Source organism: Vidua macroura, chromosome 18 (genome assembly GCF_024509145.1).
Source record: "Vidua macroura isolate BioBank_ID:100142 chromosome 18, ASM2450914v1, whole genome shotgun sequence".
In the NCBI taxonomy this organism is placed as follows: Eukaryota; Metazoa; Chordata; class Aves; order Passeriformes; family Viduidae; genus Vidua; species Vidua macroura.
In genome coordinates this window covers 4,163,544-4,188,165 of record NC_071588.1, presented here as the reverse complement: position 1 = coordinate 4,188,165, position 24,622 = coordinate 4,163,544, and the positions used below count along the sequence as shown (strand labels likewise).

Genomic DNA, 24,622 nt, shown 5'->3' with positions numbered 1-24,622 from the left:
TCGCGACAGACGGCGCGTGTGCGGCACGCGGCGCCACACTCAATATGGCGGGCAAGCGGCGCCGCGCACGCCACGGACCCTCTCGGAGGCCCCCTGATGGTCACACAGCGGGGTGCCCGCGGTTCTGCCTGCGCCGCGGTCCAGAAGACAAAGGGTCGCGCCGCGGCCGCACTCGGCGCAGCGCTGCCCCGGTGCGCGGGCGAGTGCGGGGCGGGGCGGGCTAAGGATCCCGTTTCTTCCCGCCCGGTTCGGCCGGCGCCGGGGCGGAGCAGCGGGACGGGCGGTGCGGGGGCAGCCACGGCGGCCGTCGGAGCGCGGCGGGCGGCGAGCGGAGCTGCATAAGATGGCGGCGGCGGGAGCTGAGGCGGCGGCCGAGGAGGAGAAGCGGCTGCCGGAGGGAGACCCCGAGTCGGGCGGGGACTCGGACGATGAGGGCGACTCGGACTCGTCCGGGGACGGCGAGGATGAGGAGAAGGAGAACGAGGCCGAGATCCAGCGGCTGGAGGAGCAGGTGGGCCCGGCGGGGCAGCGGGTGTGGCGGGAACGGGGATAATCCGTGTCTGCCCCGGCGGTTTGTGCCGGGAAGTGTCGGGATGTGAATTTCCGTGCTCCTTGTGAGTTTCTTCCAACTCGGGATATTCCGTGATTTTCCGCCGTGGATGTTTGGAGTCTGAGATGAAAATTGACGAGCTTGGGATTTTTTTTTTGAAAGGGAAATAAGAGGGAAGTCCTAGTAGGCAGTTTGTGTTCATTGAGAAATCTGAGCCGGCTGCCCGCGGTTTTTATTGCCTTTAAAGAAATGAAAGCACAGTTCTCTCAGTGAGCAGCGGCGGGACCCGAGGGAGCGGCCGCGGCTGTGTCTGGGGTTGGGTTAAATCTGAGGAAACTCTGCCTTGTCTGGCTCAAATCACACCACGACAATCGCGTGGTTTGCTTTCGGACTTCTTCGCGTCCATCACTCAACACGGCTTTTAAAATGGAATTATTTTTTTTTCCTTTAAAAGCTTTCCATCAATGCTTTTGACTACAACTGTCACTTGGATCTGATCAAGCTGCTCCGGCAGGAGGGAGAGCTGGTGAAGCTCCGCAGAGCTCGGCAGAAGATGAGTGAGCTCTTCCCCCTCACTGAAGGTACAGAGCATCCTCTGCTCCCCACATCGCCCGTGCGAGATGCTTCAGCACTGAAATCAAATCTTTAGGCCAATTTTCAGCACCCTCAGTCAGGGAATGTGATCCAGAGCTCAGCAAACCCCTGCTAAAAATTTCACGGGCAGGCAGCAAAGAAAATTCCCCGCTGGTAGAAATTGTGGGTGCTTGAAGTGGGGATTTCTCTTTTTACTCATTAACTTGGAGGTGATGGAAATATCACAGAGGCTGTGGGATTTTATTCTTGGAAAGGGATGGTGAGGCTCTGGCAGAGGTTGCTTGGAGAAGCTGTGGCTGTTCTTGGATCCCTGGAAGTGCCCAAGGCCAGGTTGGACAGGGCTTGGATCAACCTGGGGTAGTGGAAAGAGTCACTGCCTGTGGCAGGGGGTGGAATGGGATCATCTTCTAAGTCCTGAGAAATTCCAACTTTTCCCTTTAGTAAAAAGGTGCTTGTTTAGCACCAATTGAAAAGCTCTCTGCCCAACTTTTATTTGAAATTAATTAGGAATTGTGGAGCTTTCTTTGCTTTACTCCCCCTCCTTTGTTTTAAGTTTTTTGCTAAAAACTCACCAAGTGGACATAACTTATTATTTCTGAATATTAATGATGTGTTCTAATTTTTTTTTCCTTCCAGAAATTTGGCTGGACTGGTTGAAGGATGAGATAAAAATGGCTTCAGAGATCTCTGAGAGAGAGAAGGTTTATGAGCTGTTTGAAAGAGCTGTCAAAGATTACATCTGTAAGTCATACAAAAATGTTCTAAAATGGGTTTTGTTGTATCCAGATTTGGCTTTGTAGGGAAGTCTGTTGCATCTGTTATAATGAAGAAATTGGGTCAAAATTTCAAATTAATTTCTAAAATCTGAATGTGAAGTGATGCAAGGGAAGGATGTGGTGTCTGGTCTCTCTATTCCTCAGGAGATGCTGCAGCTGTAGCTTAAAATTCTGGGGATAAATCCCCGAGTTCTTTGGGAATTGGGGTAAAGAGCTGGAAAAATGAAGCCTGAAGAAGTGGAGGGAATATGGAGGTAAATCCCCCTCAAAAGCTGTGTACAGAATGTCACATCAGTGACATTACCTGGTGTTGGTGATCCCTTAGAAAGAAGGAATGGAGGTGAAGAAGTGAGGAATTATCCTCTTGATCTGCTGGATTTCATTTGGGGTTTGGAGGCACTTCTGGAACCCAGGGCAGTCCCAACCTGGGGGTCCCTAAATGGAATTTGGTGTTGGTGGGAGTGGTGCCAGGCACCCAGTGCTGTTCTCCCACCTCTCCTCCACCTGCAGGATTCAGCTGCTTCAGGAGTTGCTGATCAGGGAAGTTCAGGAGTTTGGAAAGAGGAGTAGGAGGAGCTGCTTTAATCTGAATTATTCCAGAGTGTGACAGCTCTGTGGTCCCAGTTCAGGAAACAGGAATTTGCTGTTCAGGCATCTTGGTGCATCCCTCCTGTGGTTTGTGTGGCAGAGGTGACAGGCAGGGCCAGTCCCTCTCAGCAACACCACAGGAGTGACACCATTCAGAAGGAAACTGGGGCTGCTGCTGCTGAACCAACAGCATAAATACAATCCCCAAATATTTTACCTTTTTTTGGATAAAAAAGAACACCACCATGTGTTTTTCTATTTATACGCAGCACATGAGGCGTTTGGGGGGAGCAGAGCTGCATTTCCTTGTTATTATTTTTGAAAAGATCAAACCACCTGCTTCTCCTAACCTTGTTTAGGTCCTGAAATTTGGCTGGAATATGCCCAGTATTCCATTGGAGGCATTGGGCAGGAAGGAGGCATCGAGAAGGTCCGGTCCATCTTCGAGCGGGCTCTGACGGCCGTGGGGCTGCACGTGACCAAGGGCACGGCCCTGTGGGAAGCCTACAGGGAATTTGAGAATGCCATCCTGGAAACAGCACAGGTGAGCCTATTCCCCTGGGCTCCCATCCCAAAAAAAAAAGCTCTGGTGCAGCTCCTGGAGTCACCTGGAGCTGTCTCCTTCCTGTTGTGTCTCAGTTGTTTCTTTCCAGGTGTAGAAACCAACCCTGTGCTCCAGGAAAACCATTCTGTGCATTTGGCTGATAAAGTCATGGATTTGTGTTGCAGTAAAATCCTAAAATCATCTCAAATCCAGGAGCAAAGTTTGGCTCTGCTGCTGACTGTGGTGCCAAGAACAGCTTTAAATTGAAATGCTCCATTATTAAACAATGTTCTGTGGCTGTTTCTGCACAGAGTCAACCAAGTTTAAATTCCTAGACTGTCCAGCTTTTAACTCATTCATTATTCCACAATTTGTGGAGGAGGGTATTTTATCCACAGACTTTTGGATGAGGGTATTTTATACCTGGAAAGTACAGTTTGAAATCTGCAAAAGTCTCCTTTCCAAGATGGCCAGAATGGGAATATTTCCTTATTTTTGATAATTTGCTACATAAGAGATGGAAGTTTAAATATGTCCCTGCTCATGGTGGCAGTGGGAACTATTTGATCTTCAAAGGTCCTTTTCAATCCCTAACAAAGGAGTAACAGGAGGATGTTCTTTCATTCCCAAACACAATTAAGGCTGGAAGTTTTAGATCCTCTCCCCACACCCCAGGGATTTACTGAAACCCTCTTTGGCAGCATGGTGGGGTTGTGAAATGGCTCAGTCACCTGCTGCTTCCTTGTTCTCAGGTGATCATTTCCCTGTGCTCGTTTCAGCTTTCAGTCAGGAATGCTTTTCCCATTCATCCACCTTCCAAGGGGAGCAATTCCCAAGTTTTAGCTTTCCCAGCAGCGACTGAGATGCAGGTTGGCCCTGTGTGCCCTTCAAGGATCATGTATTCACTTGGATCTCAGCTCCCTCAGCTCATAAACAATTCCCTCTCATGTCCATCAGCTGGGACAGGAGGGAATGGATTGAGTTTCCCTGTTTTTTTTTTTTTTTGCTTGCAGCCAGCTCCTGGCAGCATTCCATCCCCAGAGCAGCAGCAGGTGCTGTGCAGCCAGCTCGAGAAGATCCACACGCTCTTCCGGCGCCAGCTGGGGATCCCACTGCTGGGTAAGGGCTGGAATGCTGGGACAGAGGGCCTGGAGCAGCTGGGTGATGCTCCAGGCATCAGGATTCTCCTGGCACAGCCACACCAAGTGCAGCTGGAGGTCTTGTGCTCTCTTGGATGAGGCACAGATCCCTCCGGTTCAGGAATGTTCTGAGTTGTTGGAACTTGGGTCAGCTGTTTGGGAGTTTGAGGATGTTCAAAGTGCAAGTGAGGAGCACAGAATGTGACTTAAAAATGAGGAGTTCAGCTGTGATTGCTGCATAAAACCCTTAGAAGGGAGTATCTGGCAGCTGGATTGTTGGAATTCTGCCTTCTCTAGTTCCTGCATTAAGCTCCTTGAGTCCCTTTTCTTGCTTGTGGGAGAATATTAAGCACAGTTCTTTTGACTTCATTTCCATCTGGAAAGAATTTGGGTTCTCTTTTCTCTAAAGCCTTGGGGAAAATTTTGCCACTTTGCTTTTCTAATTCCAGTTGAGCAGCTTTAATACAACTTGCCCTGAGTTTGTTATAGAACACTGTGTGAGATTAAATGTTATAGAACACTGTGTGAGATTTAAGAATGCAGCAGTGTGACAGTAAGAACCAAAAGAGGATAAAAACTTAAATATTTACTCTAAAGAAATTATAAATACTATATAAGTAAAAATAGGAATTTATCTTGGAACCAAACATTGAAATCTGAATTTTTAGTTTCTTAATGCATAATTGATGGGATTTCATGTTTTAATAGACATGGAGGCTTCATATGCTGAATATGAGGAGTGGTCAGAAGAGCCCATTCCAGAAACAACAATAAAGAACTACAAAAAAGCTCTACAGCAGCTGGAGAAGTGTAAACCCTACGAGGAGGCACTGGTAATGCTGGCATTCACACCTTCCTTCAAAACTAAGAGGGGATTGCTTTGGGGTAATTTTTTTTTCCCAAATTTATGATTTTTCTAGTCCCTACCTGGGGTATTTTGTCAGCAGGGGGAATACTGACAATTATATACTGGGAATGCTGGAAATGATGGGGCACACTGAGTGTGCCAGACCACCCTTGGGTGCACACGAGGACTCTGGGTGTGTTTTCCAGGATTGGGTTAAGGGGAATAAACCCAGGATCTGACTGATTTCAGGCTCATTCATAGGTGTATGAAAATCAACAGCTGCTGATAGAGAGACAAACTTCTTGTCTGAAATCTTGCACAAGAGCTGCTCTGAGGAACAGCTGAACTGTTGGAGTCTTGCTTTGTTGAAGAGTTTGATGTTGTGTCTCCCTGGTTGTTTTCCAGCTGGGTGCTGAAACCCCAAAGCTGGCAGAATACCAAGCTTACATTGATTTTGAAATGAAAGCAGGTGACCCAGCTCGGATTCAGTTGATCTATGAGAGAGCTTTGGCTGAGAACTGCCTTGTCCCAGACCTATGGGCACGCTACAACCAGTATTTGGTAAGGAAATAAACTCAGGAATGTTTGCAGATTTATTTTCCTGCCTTTTTTTTTGTTTGTTTGTTTCTTTTTAATCTCAGTTGCTGATAAACAGCCATTAAGTTCTACCTCAGTCCTGTCCTTTAATCTGTAAATCTTCCAGAAACTGATTTTCACCTCACCTTTGGTTTCCCCGTTTTCAGGGATGTGTTTATTCCTCTTGCGAGCATTTCTCACTTTGCTCTGCTCTAGCTGTGTTTTCTCTGCAGAATTACAGGGTGTGGGCACTGAAGCAAACCCAGATGTTCAGCCTCTCTTTCCAGGGGGGTTTGTTAGTGCAGTTTGAATGCTGAGCTCCAGAGGCAGGACAGAAGCTGGCTGGATTAAGGGATCAGGGTGACTCCCTGCAGGAGCTTATCCAGGCTCTGTTTTTCCATCATCTCTTTCTCTTCCCATCTGGACACAGCAGGTTGCAGGTGGAACAACACCTCCACAAATAGGCTGGGTGTGCTCCTTCTTTGTATCCTTGACATTCTAGGAGACAGTTGGGAATTCACTCAGTGCCTTTATTTATTTATTTTGTCAGAAAACACCTCACTAGCCTGGTCACTCTTTCCTGAGCATATTTTGCCTCACTGGAAGGTGTTCACTGGGTTTTTAGGAATACAGACTTTAAAATACCCATCTGAGCTTTTTAAATATTAAATGAAAGTGCTGGGTTTTAGGTGTTGGCTCTTTATAAGCTGATGTTTGTCTCGGGTGGTCTCTCTGGCTGACAGGAACTTCACTTTTCTTGTGTGATTCTTTCAGGACAGGCAGCTGAAGGTGAAGGAATTGGTTTTATCCGCTCATGACCGCGCTGTCAGGAACTGCCCCTGGACTGTTGGGCTGTGGATTAGGTACCTGCTGGCCATGGAGAGGCACAGGGTTGAGCACAGCATCATTTCTGGTGAGGAAAGAACCAGCAATTGCAGTTCAGAGCTGCTCTCTGCACTCCAGGCAGCCTGGGACAAATGGGACTTGCAGGATCTGTTCTCATCCTGCTGCTGCCACGGGCAGCAGGTCCTGCAAGGGCAAAGCTGCTTTGGGTTGAGCAGCTTCACCCTGAGCAAGCAATGAACAGCTTGGAATGAACATTCCTGAATTCAGCTGCCTTTGAATTCACTTCCTAAACCAATTTATTGTGGAGGATTTCTTTTCCTGTCTTCCTAGAAACCAGTGGTGTTTGTGTAGATGTTTCTTTGTGCTATCACTGTAACTTGCTAATTTTAACAGTACATGGAAAGTAACTGGTTTTATTCCCATTCTTCTTTCAGAAATGTTTGAAAAAGCTCTGAATGCAGGTTTTATTCAAGCAACAGACTATGTAGAGATCTGGCAGGCTTACCTGGATTACCTGAGGAGAAGGGTGGATTTTACACAAGGTCTGTATGATAAATACAGAATAAATATCTGTACTATTTTCTTTGTACTTCTTGGCTATTACTTTTTTTAAGAAAATTAACAGCGTTTTCATCTTTCACAAAAAAATATTTTTTGGCCAGTTAATGTCTATAAAAAATAGGAGCTTGGTTGGTTTGCTATTGCAAAAATGCCCTGCCTTGTATTTTTGAGGTCTGATTTTTTTAAATTATTCATGTAGTGAGTTTTACTCATTATAAAATCATAAATTTCATCTCCCCCTGCTCACCCAATAAATTCATTGTGGGTATTAAGGAGATCATTTTATTGGGTGGGAAATGAAAACTCAATTATTATCTTAAGGCTGTTCTTGTTTTTTCTGCAGACTCCAGTAAGGAGCTGGAGGAGCTGCGCTCTGCATTTGCACGAGCTGTGGAGTACTTGAAACAAGAAGTAGAAGAAAGTAAGTGAAATCATCCCAAGTATTGTTTTCTCCTCTTCAAAATCATTTTTGTAAGATCAGTTCTCCACACAATATTTGTCTTCAAGAATATTGAATGTTTCAGAAAGCTGCAGATAAAGATTTCATCTCCATGTGGGACCTGTTTAATAAACACTTATATTTCTGAGAGCCAAGTGCAACAGCCCTTGTTTTTCTTCCTAGGGTTCAGTGAAAGTGGAGATCCATCCTGCACCATCATGCAGAACTGGGCAAGAGTTGAGGTGATGTTTCTCTCTGCTGTATTTAAATTGGTGAACCTGATAAAGTGGATTTAAAATAAAATGTTTTAATATTCCAACAATGGAATACAGTCCTTTCCCAATCCATTTCCCCTCTTCCCTTGCTCCTCTTCCTAAACACAAACCAATTTCTCAGTCTGAGAAGTTATTAGGTACATTCATCAACAAGAAAACGAAAAAGTTCAGAAACAGCTCTGTAATTACTTTTATAATGACCAAAATCAAATGGATGTGGGAGCCAGAACCAAGATTAATGGGAGAGGTGGGCAGGGAAGGATTATCAGTAGTAGGATTATGTCAGGTGTTTATTTTGACCCCTGTAAGGCTCAGATGAATCTTGCTGTGTCTGTCTGCAGCATCTGTCGGTTTTTTTTTTTTTGGTTTGGGATTAATGATGTTGAACAAATAATCCTGAAGGATATTTCGGATGCTCTGTTGCAGGCCCGCTTGTGTAACAACATGCAGAAAGCCAGGGAGCTCTGGGACAACATCATGACTAAAGGAAATGCCAAATATGCAAACATGTGGCTGGAATATTACAACCTGGAAAGGTAGTAATTAATTTTCTACTTTCCTCATCTGTGGGAGAAAACAGTTTAGAACAAATGTGTTTTGTTTGGGTTTACAAAACACCTTTGAGCTTCTTGGGGGTGGCTCTGCTGTTGCTTCCAGGAGTACTGCAGCAGCTGGGGAAGGAGGGGGAATGTTTGCATGGCTGGAATTGGGTGTGCTTTGTCCCCTCAGTGTGCTGTCCCCTCCTGCAGGGCCCACGGGGACACCCAGCACTGCAGGAAGGCCCTGCACCGAGCAGTGCAGTGCACCAGCGACTACCCCGAGCACGTCTGCGAGGTGCTGCTCACCCTCGAGAGGATAGAAGGTACCTGGGCACTGCCAGGGGGTGACGAAGTGACAAAAGGTCACTGAGTGACAGGCAGGAGGTGATTAATTAACAGAAGGTAACTAAGTAACTGGCAGAAGGTAGTTAATTACTGCATCTCTTAGCCTGGTTAGGCAGAGGTGGCACACAGGCTTTTGATCCTGTGTTTTGTGCTCCACTGAAGTCTCACTTTTCACTGCTGTCAAGTCCACAGACAGCTCTTTTCTTCCATGCTTTTCTGAAATCACTGGATTTTTCCATGCCTTTTTGGAGTCTTGCATTATTAATGAGAGGTTTCTGCTCTGCTTGGCTCTTGGTTTTTTTTTTTTTTTTGCCTTGCAGGCTAGTTGTTATAAATAGAATTCTTATGTGTAATGTTAAATATGAACAGCAAGTGCCATGAAGTCAGTGACTCTTATTTTTCCAGAATTGTATCTTTGAATTATGAGAAAGCTAAATAAAAGGCTTTTAAAATTTATTTTAATTTTATCCTTTAGGAACACTGGAAGACTGGGATGCAGCTGTTCAGAAAACTGAGAACAGATTGGCTCGAGTGAATGAACAAAGAGCAAAGGTCAGAACCTTCTGTGAGCTACCAAAGCATTTTATACACCTAAATTAAATCCATGCTGCTCTGAATGTCACATTTTTAATGGGGCTTCCTGCCAGATAAGCCTGAAATGCCTTCAAGCCCTAGAACTATTGATTTTTACTTTAAAACTATGATTAACAACCTCTTGCTGCTTTTTATCTTTCTCCTTTTGCCCCTTGGATGGCCACAAGAGTGATGTGCCTTCAGGAAAGCTGTGAGAGCAAAGAATTGGGATGAGCTTTCAGTGATGTCCCCGTTAGTGCTGGGCTTAGGAGAAAACCCTCTGGGCTCAGTGCTCTGGAAAATACTCTGCAATCTGCAGCCAGTGTGAAAAAAAAAGAAATAAATCTTCTGTGTTTTAGGCTGCTGAGAAAGAAGCTGCTCTGGCAAAGCAGGAGGAGGAGAGAGCTGAGCAGAGAAAGCAGGCAAGGGCAGAGAAGAAAGCTTCCAAAAAAGCCAAAAAAACCAAGACTGGGGACAAGCGCAAAGCAGACGAGGATGACGAGGGTGAATGGGGACAGGAAGAAGGTAAAAATAAAATTAAATTGAAACTTCAGAGCTCTGGCAACAGGGTTATTGGTTGTCTTGTGGTAGAGGGAGCTGAGGAATTGCCAGCACTGGTGTCTTTCCAGGGCTGTTTCTTCTGGGAAGTGTTCAGTGTGGGAGTGAAATGCAAACAAGGCTAAATGGTTTTATACCAAGAGAAAAACAGGTTTATAAGAACTTCCAGAGTTTTCTTGGGATTTCTTATTTTGAATATTGTGATTTTGGTTTTTTCTGCCTTAATTTTCCTTTAAAGTAGTTTTTCTGACTCATCCTATGATGCTGAGCCATGTGTCTAAATTGGGTTATTCAGAATTGTAGCAGCTTCTTGGAGGTGGGAACAGAAGACTTTAATAGGTTGTTGCCCCTGGGATTTTTGTGAGCTTTTAGATTTCTTTTTTTTTTAAATAAAGAACCATTAGACAAAGAAAAGAACATGAATCAGCAACTGTCAGTTATGACTGGCTGAAAAAAGGAACAAATATTCCAGTTGCTTTCATCTAAAGCTGTCTTGGTGGAATAATCTGTTGTTATTTGTTTTTTAAAACCTGAGGAAGGTTTTTGTGTGGTGTCTTTAATACCTGTCATTGTATTTGTGCTTCCATGTGCCAGTTCCAAGCACCACAGTGGGAGCGGAGGGCAGAGGAGTTTCAGTGGGGAAGGAAATGGGGTAATCTTTTGTAACATTTTTCAATTCACTCCATCAGAGCTGCCCAGCAAGAGGCACAGGGGAGAGGGTGATGGAGTGCTCCCTGAAGAGGAGGACATGGAGGTGGAGACCGGGCTCTTTGGCAGAAGTGAAAAGCCAGATGGCCCAGCAGCCCCAAAGGAAAAGGCATCCACCAGCCGCAAGGACATCCCCAAAGTTTTCCACGACAGCAGCAAGGATAAAGTCACCGTGTTTGTCAGCAACCTCTCCTACACCATGGCAGAGCCCGAAGCCAAGCTGAGGGAGCTCTTTGGCAGCTGTGGGGAGGTCGTGGAGATCCGAGCAGTGTTCAACAACAAGGGCACCTTCCGGGGCTACTGCTACGTGCAGTTCAGGGAGGAGGAGGCTGCTCGGCAGGCCCTGGCCTTGGACCGCACGGCCGTGGAGGGCAGGCCCATGTTTGTGTCTCCTTGTGTTGACAAGAACAAGAATCCTGACTTTAAGGTAAAGTTTTGGTGGTTCCTGTTGGACAGTGGATGTCAGGAAGGGAGTTGGTGGAATCTGTTGTGTCTAATTCATGTCATGCTTCTTTAAACTTTTTTGGGACTTTTTGCATCTTCTGTTACTTTGCCAGGCACCAGGATTGTCATAGTTTACTCAAGAATGGCAGAAATCTGCTGATCTGAGCAGTTTAGTGGTGGGACCTATCCAGGTTCATCTTCTGAAGAGCTTTCTTGGTCAGCATTTGTTTCCCAGTCCCCTGGCTGGGGATGTTCTGTACCAGAGCTGAGTTGTGTAATCAGGGGATTTCTGCATTCTGGAGCTCCTGCACAGTTTTGGATCCCACAAACAGGAATTACTTTTGGGGTGTGGAATTGAAATCCTTGGAGTTTCTGGCTGCTTTGTGAACCAACATCCTTTTTGTTCCTCCAGGTGTTCAGGTACAGCACTACCCTGGAGAAACATAAACTCTTTATATCTGGTTTGCCATTTTCCTGCACTAAGGAGGAGCTGGAGGAGGTGTGTAAAGCCCATGGGAATGTGAAGGACATTCGACTGGTCACTAACAGAGCTGGAAAACCCAAGGTAGGCATCCTTAACACACTCCTGGTTTTAAGGAATCCTTCAAAAAGAAGCTTGTCATGGAGTCTGGAGACAAAAAAGTTGGGTTGATTAAGTTGCCAGTGTGGTGTTGTATTAATACTTGTGGAAATGCTTGGATTTATACAGCCCAGTGTGCCTTTGTGCAGAAAACCAAAAGGAATTTTTCCAAAATACTTCTTAAATTGCATAAGAAAAATGGGATGGAGGGGGAAATGTTAACAGGCAACTCTGTAAAGGTTTGTTTTTTAAATAACTGACTAAATGGGGTTTAGCTTGTGCAACCAATTCCCATCCTCCTTTCTTCAATTTCCTGAGGCTTTTGTTCCTAACATCTGCTGCAGGAAGGGATTTGCCAGTGAGAAATGAGCCCCCTCTCTGACAGGACTCATTATTTCCATCCCTGAATGAATGACTCCTTGTTTAAATAAGGGATTCTGAAGAGTTGCTGCTCTGACAAAACTCTGTCACCTGGCCCCTGTCTGTGTGGTGGGTCTTGTCCACAGGAACATCTTGGGAGTGGTGTTCATGGATTTAAATGGAATTTTCTTGCCCTTTGCATCACCTCAGGTGAAGTTCCTGTTGTGTGCACACCTTGTAATGAGTGCTCTTGGGAACCTCAACTCCTGTTCTGAGCTTAGTTTGAGCTGGGATTATGTGTAAACCACAAATGAATGTATTTTGGGAAAGTTATATAAAACCTGATGCCTCTCCTGTGAAACTGGATAATCCAAAAAAATGCAGCTTAAGGCTTTGAATATCATTTAAAAGAGTAACAGCAGGGAGAGGTGATGCCCTTCCCTGTGTGAGCCTGCCATGGTACTTCATTATATTGAACAGCATTTTTGGAGTGGTTCTTTCCTTTTTTTAATATTATTTCCACACATGAGGGCATCAGGAGTGAGAGACAAATACAGGTTTGTAAGGAGAACGATGATTGGGAGTGGTGACCATTGGGACTGAGCCATGTCGAGTTTCCCTCGTTTACAAATTCCTCATCAGCCGTTAGAGAAGCACTAAAACCTAATGTGGCTTCTTTCTTTTCTTAATTTAGGGCCTGGCTTATGTGGAATATGAGAATGAAACCCAGGCCTCACAGGCTGTGCTGAAGATGGATGGGCTGACAGTGAAGGACCACGTAATCAAGGTGATGATCAGCAACCCCCCGCTCCGGAAGCTTCCGGACCGGCCCGAGCCCGGCAGGGCCTCCCTGGCCCCGACACCACGGCAGATCTATGGAGCGTGAGTGAGGGAGGGGTGCCTGGCACTGCCTGGAAAGGAAATACTGTGGTTCTTTATATGCTAAAGTTGAGGAATCTTAGCTGGAATATGCAGGCTTAGAAAAATGAGGGAGAGGGATTTTTTTTATGTGGGCAAGGGGGAAGGGCTTCCCACTGCCAGAGGGCAGGGTTAGATGGGATATTGGGAAGGAATCCATCCCTGGGAAAGTGGGGAGGCCCTGGCACACGTTGCCCAGAGAAGCTGTGGCTGTTCCTGGATCCTGGAAGTGCCCAAGGCTGGGTTGGATGGAGCTTGGTGCAACCTGGGGTGGTGGAAGGTGCCCCTGCCCATGGCAGGGGGTGTAACTGGGTGATCTTCAAGGCTTCTTCCAACCCAAATCAGTGTAGGATCCTGTGAATCTGAAAGAACATTTAAAAGGTTCTGCACCATAAAATAACGGGTTTTTAGATTGATGAGGAAAAGCAAATTTTTCCTCTTTATCAACAGAAACAGTTCTGTAGCAACAAGAGGATCAGGCACTGGCCATCCCCTTGGATCTGATGTTGGCACTGATCCCTAATAACCTCCACATCCTCTCCCTCAGGAGAAGCAGCCATTGTTCCTAGTGAACATTGAAGCTGTTCCTTCATTTTTTAGTGTTCCTGTATTGGATGAGCCCCTGTGGAAAAGCAGAACTTCAACCCTGGGGACTGTGGGGCAGTTGTTGTCTGCCAGAACTCGGGGGTGCTTCAAAGACACCGGTGGAAAGCTTTATCCCTGCAACAAATGACAGGAATGATATTGAAATGTGCATTCCTTATAGCAAACAAGTCCTTGTTGTTCCCCCAAGCTGAAGGAGTGTGTTTTAATGGGAATTTTTTTCTCTTCCAGGCGAGGGAAGGGAAGGACACAGCTCTCCATGATGCCTCGGGCGCTGCAGCGTCAGAGCAACCCCATGGCCAAGGCTGAGAATGGGATGGTCCAGAACTCACCAGCAGCGTCCTCTGACCCCCCTGCAGAGCCTAAAAAGATGTCCAATGCTGATTTTGCCAAGATGCTCCTGAAGAAGTGAGCGAGGAGCGTGCACTCAGCGGGTCTGGTCCAATGTGAAATGCCTTTCTGGAAGCCATGTTGTGTCCTTAAGCTTTGCAAGGAGAGAACGCCTGTCCCAATCCCGTGTAAATACTGGACTGCTGCATTCCTTGGGATCAGTGGAGGATGGCACAAATCCAGGTGGTGGTTTTGTTTTTTTTTTTTTTTTTTTTTCCTCTAAGAGCAAAGAGTTACACTTTTGTTCTGGTGAAATGGCGTTAATGTGATCCCTCATATTGAGGGTAACGAGGGGGGAAATATTTCCTGCACAGCTCGGATGCCACATGGAGTTTTTGGAGTACTTTCCACCAATTTTCTCTTTCATTAACGAATGAGATGCCATGGGAGGACCTCAGCAAGCTCCACTGGTCAGCTCAGATTGGGATTGCAGACATTCTCTCTGCCAACAGCTCCATTCTTCACCCAAACCCATGCACGCAGGGACTGCCATCTCCTTCCATGCAGAATCCAACAGCAGATGCTCCAACTTCACCACAATGGCCTCTTTTAGTATTGGGAGAGTTTCTATACATATGTGTGTATATGTAGATACACAGATATACATATATATGTATCCAGTTCCCGTTCTGTTCTGACCTGTTTTTTATATGGTGCATTTTTAAAAGACATTGAGTTGATTATTTTTAAGTGTCAGGAGCTGATCCTTAGGTGGTAATTTTTGTTTCCCATGAAGCTGGACGTGCTATTGCTGAGGACCAGGTTTTTGGTTGTTTTTTTGGTTGTTTTTCCTAGCTAGCTCATGTCTTTTTGCAGGTGGTTTCTGTATGGTTTTGTACAACTGTGAAGTGCAAGCTGACGTTTCTCGGTTTATTAAACTCAAGTTCTCAAAGGTTTTCTATAAATACTGTTGCTTTTGTTTAAATGTGGGTGTTGGAACTGCACTTCTCCTCTGGCAGCTGGGTGTAGTGATGTACCTCACCTCTCAGGTGTGCTCAGCGTCCCTCAGGCCTTGAAGCAGCTCATTCCATCTGCTCTGAATATCCTGAAATCACTTCAGTCATCACCTCAGGCTTTCCAACAGTGGTGTGATCTTGGATAGAAACATCCCTGCTTGTCAACTACCCTGGAAGTCACCACCCAGAGGGGTGGATGTGAGGGGAGACCCCAGTGCTGAGTTCACTTGGACCACACGAACACTACTGCAAATAAACACTATTTTCTGTGCTGATTTCACTTGGCTTTACTTTGAAATGATGACTCTGCTCAAGTTGTCACATGGCTGAGGGAACCAGGATCTCTCCCATGGCTTCTCCTCCTCCACAACCACTTAGTTCACTGCAGCCAAGTGTGCTCTGAAAACAGCCTCTTCCAAAACAAGACTTTCATATTAAAATAGTTTATTAATCTGTTACTAAAATAACATTTCCCCCCTCCCACAGAGCTCTAAAGTGCATTATTTATACTCGGGTTGCACTACAAAAATAACATGCTTTGTAAGGACAGGACACCTTTCCTCCTGTGTTGTCTGCTTTCCCTGGCAGCAGTGCTCAGAGAACTCCCAGTCTCATCCTGGTTTCTGCTTCTCTAAAACATGTCTTAAACTCCCTGTCAGGTAAGAGAGAGTTAAAAGGGAAGAAAAGTAAGCCTAGGACAGCCTGGCAGCTTTTGTCAAGGGGTTAAATGCTTTAAACTGGGATTTTAAATGGAAGTTTGGTGAGCTTGGAGGTGGTAGGGCCAATGATGCTGTTACACACCTGGCAGGTTTGGGGTAATGAGATCTGTGGGTACTTTTACCCTAAAAACCAAGGAAAAAGTGATTCTTTGAACTGCTCAGCAGCTCCAGGCACTGCACTGCCCCTGCAGCACACAGAGGCCTCGAGTGATTCTTGACACATCTACCAGAGTAATGACATGACCAGTGATTAATTGTGGAAGTTCCCTTACCTAGACTAAAGAAACTGAAGTTTTTTGGCAAACTTCTTCCCAAATTGGCACAACTGGTGTCTCCTGGCTCTGCCTGATGACCTTTTCTGCCCACAGTTCTGCAGACAAGCTCCTTCCAGCCCCTCCACTGAAATGTCTAAGGACAGTTGTGCTTTCCCAAGGGCTCCTCTTGGCTGAGGTTTTCTGAGTCCTTCTCCCTCAAGGAAGTCACAGCTTTTCTCCTTTTGTTCCACTCCTATCACCTGTAATCCCAAACCAAACACTTCCCACTAGTACAAAACTCACCCCAGGAAAGGCAGCTGACAGTAAACATGCAAAGTGCCACAGAAACAGAACTGGGAGGGGAGAGATGCCTTTGGGCTGGAGTTCAGCCTCCTTCCTGTGTGATTGACACCAAAGTGTCTGGTGGACACAGCTTGGAGTGCTGTTCCTTCAGGGATGTGTTTCGGAGCTAAAGGGAAGAGGCCACACAAAACCAACTCAGTTTAGACTTTGCTGAGGTCAGACAGTAGAGTTGACTGCCTGGGTGAAGGGTTGTGATTGAAGCAGCTCCTCAAAGCTTAGTTTTAAGGAGAAATTCAATTTTAGTTCATCTTTTTGAGCCCTCTGACATCTCTCCCCCCCTCCTTCCAGTGCACAGCCACCATCCCCAGTTCCATCTGGCATCATGTATATAAATAAATTATATTAATTTAATCAAATGTAAGACACTTTAAATAAACAAAACCCTCAAGTGACACCTCCTGTCCAGTCATTTCCCAGCAGGAACACTGAGTGGCTTGGAGTTCTGCTCTCCCTCGGCTTCACCAGCTCCTGAGTTTGCCCAAAACCCTCAAGTCTTGACGGGGATGGTTTGTTTGCAGCCGGCGGCGCCGCCCGCCTCGGGCAGGCCCACGGAGTACTCGGTGGTGGCGATGAGCAGCATGTCCAGCGTGGTCTCGGTGCACTTGGCGATGAAGCGGATGAAGGGCCGCACGTCGCCCTCGTTGGCCACCTCCAGGACGTGGTAATACTCGGCCCGCTGCTCCTTGCGGATGGTGATGGGCGGATACCCCGCCTGCATCAGGATCAGGTTCATCAGCAGCCGCGAGGTGCGGCCGTTGCCGTCCACGAAGGGGTGGATGTAAACCAGCTTGTAGTGCGCCAGCGCCGCGAACTCCACGGGGTGCAGGCTCATGGCGTCCTCCGAGTTCATCCACTGCACGAACTCCTCCATCTGCTTCTCCACGTCCTGCGGGTGGGGCGGGATGTGGTGGCCCACGAAGACCTGCGTGGCGCGGAACCGCCCGGCCTCCACGGGGTCGGCGTAGCCCAGCACGCGCCGGTGGATGTCCAGGATGTCCCTGCTGGTGACGGAGCCGATGCGCGACACCAGCGTGGTGTTGACGAACTTGAGGGCCGCGTGCATGCCGATCACCTCGTTCTGCTCCGCCAGGCTCTTCCCGGGAACGGCGTACCTCGTCTCGATGATGTGCCGGATCTCGGACAGCGTCAGCGTGTTCCCCTCGATGGCCACCGTGTGGTAGATGTGGTGGTAGTAGGATTCCTCCATCACCCGGCGCAGGGCGGAATTCCCTTTGGGAATGGCCATCACCTTCTTGACCTTGCTGTCGATGATGCTGAAATACCTCTGGTCGATCTCCTCCACCAAAGGCAGCGTCCGGCCCCGGTTGCTCAGAGCTTTCTCGTTGTGGGGGGAGATGGTCAGAGCTTTGGAGTACAGATAGTCGGCCTGGAGGATGTCCTTTTCCTCCTCAGAAAAGATCCCAAACTCGTTCAGGGCGTCCACGTAATCCGGGTCCATTTTGAGGGCGTACAGGAAGAGTTTGTGGGCCTTCTCCCGCTTCCCTTGGCGCTTCATCTCCAGGGCTTGATTCAGAGCTGCTCTGGCTTCCAACTTCACCGCTGGAATGAAACGGTAACAGATAAAGGGCGGTGACTTTTACTGGAAACCTCTGGAAATCTGGATTCCATGATCCTTCCAACTCAGGATATTCTATGACTGTTCACTGATACAAAAATTGAACAAAACCAGTCTCAAAGAACTGGAACAGAATTTGTGTTCCAGCTTTTAATCCCAGAGGTTTATGCCACGTTTCTAGGCTGAGTATGAGGCAGCAGAGCCACTCCTGGCAGCAAGTGTGGGGAGGCAGGCTCAAGGTGGCCACAGGTGGCCACCAAACTGCTTCATGTGGGAGGAAACAATGTTTTAACAGTGTTCCCTTGGCATTCTTTTAGGTGAAATTATCATGTTAGCATTTTTATGTTGGCTGCCAACAGCACTTCTGTTTTTCCACTGAACTATCCAACATTTTCCCAGCAGTAAAAGATTTAATGCAAACAAAGATACAGTGCTGGTATCATAATAACTCCTTTAAGTGTTTTCCAAATTAACGTCCTAGCTGATACTGGCCACAGCCACAGCCTGACATTGCCTGAAAGGCTGTTCTGTGCCAGGATTTGGGGATTAACGCTGTGTAACCCAGATTTCTGTGCATTAAACCACCTCTCTGTGTTCCAGTTGCCTCCACAGAAGTTACTAGTGCTGAAAACACGAGGAAAAACTCTGGAGAGACGGAGCAATGCCAGCACAGGGCCCTGGAATGCAGTCAAGGAGCTGGTGAGGGCCTGCCTGACCCCAGGGGCATTTACAGCCAGTGTTAATTGCAGTTAATTGCAGTTTGTTACCATCAGGGTCACTCCCAGCAGGGGTACAGGACATGGGCAGGAAGGGGGTGAAGATCTCTGGGTCGGTGTTGGGGGTTGCAGGGGCCCTCTGGAAATCACCCACTCCAAGCCCCTGCCAAGGCAGGGACACATGGAGCAGGAAGGTGTCCAGGTGGGTTTGGAATTCCACAACTGTCAGGGGCAGCTGTCCCTCATGGAAAGAGGTTCCTCCTCCTCATGCTGAGGTGGAACTTGTGTTTTTGTTTACTGCTCCCTGTCACCACTGAGCACAGCCTGGCACCATCCTCTGCACCATCTCCCCTGTGGAGATGTTTGTATGGATTGCTGAGATTCCCTCCAGCCTTCCCTTCTCCAGACTAACCAGACCCAGCTCCCGCAGTCTCTCCTCATCACAAAGATGCTCCAGACCCCAAATCACCTCTGTGGCCTCTCCTTGACCTGAGGAACTCGGCTGTGCCCACCCAGCACCTCTCACCTGGGGATGCTTTTCCCTTCAGCACCAGCAGCTCCAGCCCCTTGGAGGTGACGCTCAGCTCCGTGCTCTGTCCCGTGAGCCTGCTGATTCCCGGGGAGCCCAGCTTGCTCTGCAGCAAGGACAGGCCCTTGAGCACAGCGTGGCACTGCTTGTCCACGGCGGCCAGCGGCAGCAGCAGCATCACCAGGGAGCTCAGCAGCAGCACCAGCACGGCCGCCCAGCGGACACGGAGCCACAGGGACACCCATTGGAGCTCGGGATCGGTCGCCATCGCCACGAGATTCATCCTGCTTCCAGCACGGCCACCTGGAGCATGTCCCGTGCCACTGCTCCCACCTGGGAACACGCAGCTTCAGCCGGAGCGCCGTGTTCGGGGTAAGAGCGGCTCTGAGGGATGTGCTCTGGGTTTGTCACAGCCACTGGGGGCCGTCCCTGCCACCCCCGAGCACCGCGCGGGATCTGCCGAGCATTCCTGCGACAGCAGCAGCGGGACGAGCCATGGGTGCCCGGGAGCAGCACCGGGCGCTGCCAGCCGGTTCCGCGGGGATCACGGAGCTTCCCGTCCGCCCCCCACCCTCCTCCAGGCTTGTGACCCCGCACCGAGCCAGCGGCTCGTGCACCGCTCCGGAATCCCCCCCCCACGCTCCGCTTCTCCTTCAGCCACCGCTCCCTCCCCAGGGCCCCTTCCCCGAGCCTGAACCCCGGCCGGAATCCCCCCCAGCACCCCGGGTCCCGCCGGCTCCTCTCTGCCCGGTACCCCCGGTGCACCCCAGCCCTTTCCCCCGATCCCGTGTGCCCAAGACCTCCGGTGCTGTCCTGCTCCCCGGCCGGGTTCCCGCTCCCCCCGCTCCCCCCTCACCTTTGCCGCCTCCCGGTGCCGCCCGCCGCCGGCTCCCGCAGCCCCGCCCCCGGCCCCGCCCCCGCGCGCTGCCATTGGCTGAGCCGCTGCCCAGCTCCTCTCCCATTGGCTGCCGCAGCGGACGCGTCTCTCGCGCTCCTCCCCCGTGCTTCCTGCGCCGACTTCCGGGTAGCGCCGCGCCCCGGGCGCGGGAGAGGCTCGTGGAGGGTGAGCACTGGCGGGCGCGCACGTCAATCACGCGGCGCGCAGCCAATGAGAAGGGAGGACGGGGAGTGGGCGGGCGCGGTTGCCATATAAGAGCATGGCGTGCTGTTGCTAGGCGATGGGAGCGCGGCGGGGCTCACAAAGGGTTAAATTCCATCGCCTTTCAATTTCTGGCCCTTTCCATGGAAAATCACCTCATTCTGTTGATACAGCGTTCCCGCCGCCCGTCCGTGGCCCTTCTGGATATTACGCTCTTTATTTTTGGCCTTATTTGTGTTCCACACCTGTGCCTCTCCTTCTGCTGCAGGCCAGGAACAGGGAGAGACTGGGAAAAAAAAAAAAGTTGAGGGAAAAGAGAATGTTTTAAAAAACTGCAGGTAACTCCCTCAGAATCAGTATCTAGCAAGGTGATAAGGTGGTTTTCTACCAGATGCAGATCGTCACCAGGAGGGAAAAATAGCCTGGTTTGTCAGAAATGGGTTCAGGGTATTTAAACTGCGTTTCAGGGGAAGCTGAGGGGAGAGCTCCACAGATGCGCCCATGCCCGGCATCCCAATCCACGTTAGCTTCGTGCTGCCCCCACTCCATCCTCCTTCCTCTGCAAATGGAGCTTCCCAGAGACAACCCCCCCTTTTGGGGCTTGTTTTCAGCAGGAAAAGCAGGATCGCTGGTTTTACTGTCGGACACGAGCAGCTGGATGAGCTCTGGTGACGGGTGAGCCATCATCCCCACCCCAGCCCGCGGGATCAGCTCTGGGATCAGCTCTGGGATCAGCTCTGGGATCAGCTCTGGGATCAGCTCTGGGATCTCTGCAGCACACGGAGCCCCAGGCCACCCCCGCAGCCCCGAGCTGTCCTCCAGGCAGCAGGAGCCTGGCAAAGCCTGCACAGAGCTTTGGGGCATAATCAGCACTGGAAGAACCAGCAAATCCCTCCTCTCTCCCTGAGGCAGCTTCGACACAGACCTGTGTTCTCCTCGAGGATCTGGCACCTAAAGCTGATTCTGGGATAACTGTGGAGCAGGGATGAGTTTTCCTTTTTAAAATGGTGATAGAGCCACTTAGCATCTATTCCCTAATTAAATCTACTCCAGCAGAGCAGGACAGCCAGCAATGCCTGGTGTCTCATCCCAGCCCTGGTGCCCCTTGGTGCCTTTGGAATGGTCCAAGCTGAGGTAGAAGCCACCTCATCCCTGGGGACACTGCGGATCCCTGGCACTCCCACAGCTCTTCCTCAGCATGGATCCGGGCCAGCCCAAGGATTTCCGTGTGTCACTCTGTCAGGAGCAGCGAGGGGAGATCCCAAAGGTGGGAAGGGAGCTGTGGAATGCTGGAGCTGCAGCCTGGGTACATCAGAACTCCCAGCCCTGCTGGGTCACCCTGGGAATTCTCCATGCAGTTGGACACAGCTGTGCCCGACGGATCCCATCTGCACCCTGAGGGGAATTTGCCTTCGGAGCAGCGTTCCGGAGGGATCCTGGAAGCTTTAGCGTGAGGCTGGGGTTTATTCCTCGCCATCGGATGGGTTCGGGAGCGGCCGGGTCGCTGCAGCCGGCAGATGGCACTGACTGATCTCGCTGCTCCATGGAAACATCCCAGCCCGCTGCATTCCCCCTCCAGCACCTTCCCACCTTCTGCCTTCGGAGGCACTGATCCTGGAAAACATATCTGGGGGTTGAGTAAAGCCCCGGCTTCCTTCTGGAACTGTTTGTGCTGGGATAAAATTCCCTTGTGTGTGCACCCGGAGATTCCTGGGGTCCTGGAGCAGCTCGGAGCTTGTGCTTCCCAAGGCTGACCCTTGGGATAATCTTCCCTGGCACCCATTTGCAGGATGTGATCAGGCAGACGCAGCAGTGCTGCTCCTTTCAGGCCGGGCTGGAGCGACCTGGGGGAGGGAAGGTGCCCTGAGATGATCTGGAGGGTCCCTTCCCACCCAAACCATTCCCTGATCCCGTGGTGTTCCCCAGGTGCCGGAGGAGCAGTGGGATCGGGGTGGACACCTCTCCTGCCACAGAGGGGACATCACACCCCGTGTGACGCACCCTGGAACAGCTCCAGCCCCACCCATGTCCCATCTCCGGGGCTCCAGGGTAGGACGAGGAGGGCTAAAAACGGGCAGGAGGGTGGGAGTGCTGTGGGAGCAGATCACAAAAGGAGCTGTTTTTCCTCTAAGCTTCTCAGCTCGCCCCCTGCTCAGGTCCTGACAGCTGTCAGAGCTCGGCAGGTGTCAGGGGAGGTTTGGGAGGGCGCGGGAGCAGCTTGGCACGCCCGGGGGTGGCACTGCCTGTGGGCTCCCTGGTGCTGCCAGTGCCACCAGCCGTGGGGACGGTGCTGGCCCCGAGCTCAAAGATCCTCTGCTGGTCTTGGACGGCCTCAAGCTCTTCCCTGCTTGGATTTCACTGCAAACCCCGCCCTGTTTAGGTGTGGGAATGACTGGATCCTCCTGGATTTTTTTTCCCTTGGTGATGGTCAGCTCCGGGCTGGAGCCAGCAGGAGATTCCTCACGGGCAGCAGTCCCTGTCCTGAGGGACCAGGGTGTCCTGTGGGATGTCCTGGGTGCAGGATGAGGCTGAGTGCTGGGAGTGCTCTGGGGACAGCCCTGTGCCGTGGAGGGACATTTGTCCTTAAAGGTGGCAGGAAAGGGGACAATGCTCAGTCACCGTGGCAACGTGGCAGGGATGCTGGGGACAGAGCCGTGTCCTGGCAGAGGTGCTGGGGAGCTGCTGAGGTCTCCTGTCCTGATCCCGGCCTGAATTCCAACATTTCAGGCAGTGTGGGCTACCTGGGAGGGGCTCTGCTCAACCTGGATGCCCCGAGCAGGATTTGAAAACTGGAATATTCCTGAAATTCAAGAGCTATTTAAGCTTCTAAATCCCAGGAAGGGAAACAGGAGCTCTGGAGCAGAGGCCTCGGGAGCCACCTGCCACTCACATTTTGCTTCTCCATGCATCCAAGTTTCCAAAGGCTCCCAGAGCCTGGGATATGCAAATGACTCTTGATATGTGCTGATTGTGATAAATGGCAACCAAAGCAGAGGGATGATCCTTTAGGAATCATAAATCCCCTCTGTGGCTGGTGCCATTGAGGAGATCTGGCCTTGGAATTCTGCACCACTCTTTCCTCAGCACGTTCACTCGGGAACAGGGCAGGAGTTGGGAAAAAAATGGATTTGCAAATGGAAGAAATGGATTTTCAAATGGAAGAAATGGATTTGCAAATGGAAGGAATGGATTTCCAAACCTATGCCGTACAGCAGAACTCAGCCCCCTTGGAAATAAGGAGACAGAGCCTGTGTCATTCCCAGCTTTCCAGGGTGCTCTGTTCATTTTCCTGCATGCTGCTGGATAAAATGGATCCTCTGAAATTCCTCTAAACGAAAACCTTCCCTCTCCCCCACCAGCAGGGAACAGCCCCTGTTTGTGGAACTCCTTGGCTATCAGGACCCTCCAGCACTCTGCAAAAACTCAGAGTTGGGAAATATTCCCCTTTCTAAGGCTGTGCTCCATTCCTTTGGAGCTGGAATGTTAAATTCCCCCAGCTGGGCTTTGCTTTCGACAGGAAGAGGCTGAGCTGGAGCAGCAGCTGGGTGTGAACCTCCCTGAGCACTGGGAGGGGGCAGTGCCAGGCTCCCTGTCCCTTCCCAAAAGGAATGCCACTGGCAGCTCCTGCTTGTGTTTGGCAGCTGAACAGGAGCAGTGGGAATTTGAAAATAAACCCAGCAGAGGAGGGGGAAACCCCAGGATCTAAAACAAGCAAGAGAAATCTCGTTTTCTCCTGGAATTTCAGGGGTCTGAGCAGCAAGCAAACAATGATTTCCCTGTGCCTTTGCTGGGTAGATCCATAATTCCTGAGAGACAGGGGAGCAGTGCTCCAAACACGAGCTGCTGGCTGATGGATAACTGGGATAATGACATGGAAAAATCAGGAGAGACCTGCAGGGGCTCCAGAGGTGCTTCCATCCCTGCTCCTGGGAGCCTTGGGAGTGCAGGGCTGAGCTCTGGCAAGGCAGGAAGGAGCAAAGCTGGGAAGGGAAGTGAGGAGTGGAAGGAGAAGCAATTCCATGTTGTGCTCCCTTGGTGTGAAATCTGTTGGAGTGTAGGAACTGGAATTTTGGCAGGGCTTTGGGCAAGGCAGTGCTGCTTGAAGAGGAATCAAAAGGAATTGGTGTTTCTTTCCAGCATATCTTGGATTTCTCCCTAATCCCATGGCACAGGAATTCAAATGTTCTCCTGTTGGGAAGGAAAATTCCCTTTCCTTCACCTCTCACAGTCATTTTACAAATTGGAGATAAACCAAGTGATTCCAGGAGGCTGCTGGGGGTGGGAAAGGGCTCAGACCTCCCAGGGAATGGCTCCAGCTCCTGCCTCCAGCAGCCTGTGGCAATTTTAATTTCCATGGAGAACCAGCCCAAGCCTTCCCAGCTCAGCTGGCATTTTTCTGGTATCCCAGTGATGTTCAAATCGATTCTCTGCCTAATTAGCTTGCAAATATTATTCCAAGGGTGTTTTTTTTGGGGTTTTTTTTTGTTTTTTTTTTTTGTTTTTTTGGTTTTTTTTTTTTTGTTTGTTTGTTTTGTTTTGTTTTTGTTTTGGTTTTTGTTTTGTTTTGGGTTTTTTTGGTTTTTTTGGTTTTTTTTTTTTTTTTTTTTTTTTTTTTGGGGGGGGTTTCCCTCTTTTTAGGTTTGTTAGGCTGTGGAAG

At 49.5% G+C, this 24,622-nt stretch overlaps 3 protein-coding genes across 12 annotated transcripts; 2 read left to right on the top strand and 1 right to left on the bottom strand.

Annotated features, from left to right (window-relative positions):
• The first annotated feature begins 321 nt into the window (after positions 1-321).
• On the top strand, positions 322-14,984 carry SART3 (spliceosome associated factor 3, U4/U6 recycling protein). 2 transcript variants are annotated; one of them, XR_008439944.1, is made up of 20 exons: positions 322-511; positions 1,005-1,131; positions 1,781-1,885; positions 2,868-3,052; positions 4,066-4,171; positions 4,900-5,024; positions 5,444-5,599; positions 6,389-6,527; positions 6,895-7,002; positions 7,365-7,442; positions 7,644-7,702; positions 8,162-8,271; positions 8,485-8,597; positions 9,095-9,171; positions 9,552-9,717; positions 10,440-10,885; positions 11,315-11,467; positions 12,537-12,724; positions 13,595-13,936; positions 14,743-14,984. XR_008439944.1 is itself a non-coding variant. In XM_053994260.1 (19 exons), exons 1-19 carry the CDS (start codon positions 344-346, stop codon positions 13,773-13,775), a joined length of 2,790 nt encoding a protein of 929 aa, XP_053850235.1. In that variant the 5' UTR covers positions 322-343; the 3' UTR covers positions 13,776-14,984. The 2 variants fall into 2 exon arrangements, 1 of the variants encoding a protein (XP_053850235.1); XM_053994260.1 differs by having other exon boundaries at positions 13,595-14,984.
• Positions 14,985-15,136: 152 nt separating this feature from the next.
• On the bottom strand, positions 15,137-19,757 carry FICD (FIC domain protein adenylyltransferase). 2 transcript variants are annotated; one of them, XM_053994261.1, is made up of 3 exons: positions 19,723-19,757; positions 18,864-19,250; positions 15,137-17,605 (listed from the first exon to the last, which is right to left on the bottom strand). In XM_053994261.1, the coding sequence occupies exons 2-3, from the start codon at positions 19,147-19,149 to the stop codon at positions 16,533-16,535; spliced, it is 1,359 nt and encodes a 452-aa protein (XP_053850236.1). In that variant the 5' UTR covers positions 19,150-19,250; positions 19,723-19,757; the 3' UTR covers positions 15,137-16,532. The 2 variants fall into 2 exon arrangements, with proteins under 2 accessions (XP_053850236.1, XP_053850237.1); XM_053994262.1 differs by having other exon boundaries at positions 18,864-19,199; positions 19,723-19,755.
• LOC128816560 (uncharacterized) lies at positions 19,209-24,418 on the top strand. 8 transcript variants are annotated; one of them, XM_053994271.1, is made up of 3 exons: positions 20,040-20,303; positions 20,580-20,640; positions 20,878-24,418. In XM_053994271.1, the coding sequence occupies exon 3, from the start codon at positions 21,834-21,836 to the stop codon at positions 22,749-22,751; it is 918 nt and encodes a 305-aa protein (XP_053850246.1). In that variant the 5' UTR covers positions 20,040-20,303; positions 20,580-20,640; positions 20,878-21,833; the 3' UTR covers positions 22,752-24,418. The 8 variants fall into 8 exon arrangements, with proteins under 8 accessions (XP_053850243.1, XP_053850246.1, XP_053850244.1 ...); XM_053994269.1 differs by having other exon boundaries at positions 20,577-20,640; XM_053994268.1 differs by lacking the exon at positions 20,040-20,303 and adding an exon at positions 19,209-19,238 and having other exon boundaries at positions 20,577-24,418.
• Positions 24,419-24,622: the final 204 nt, after the last annotated feature.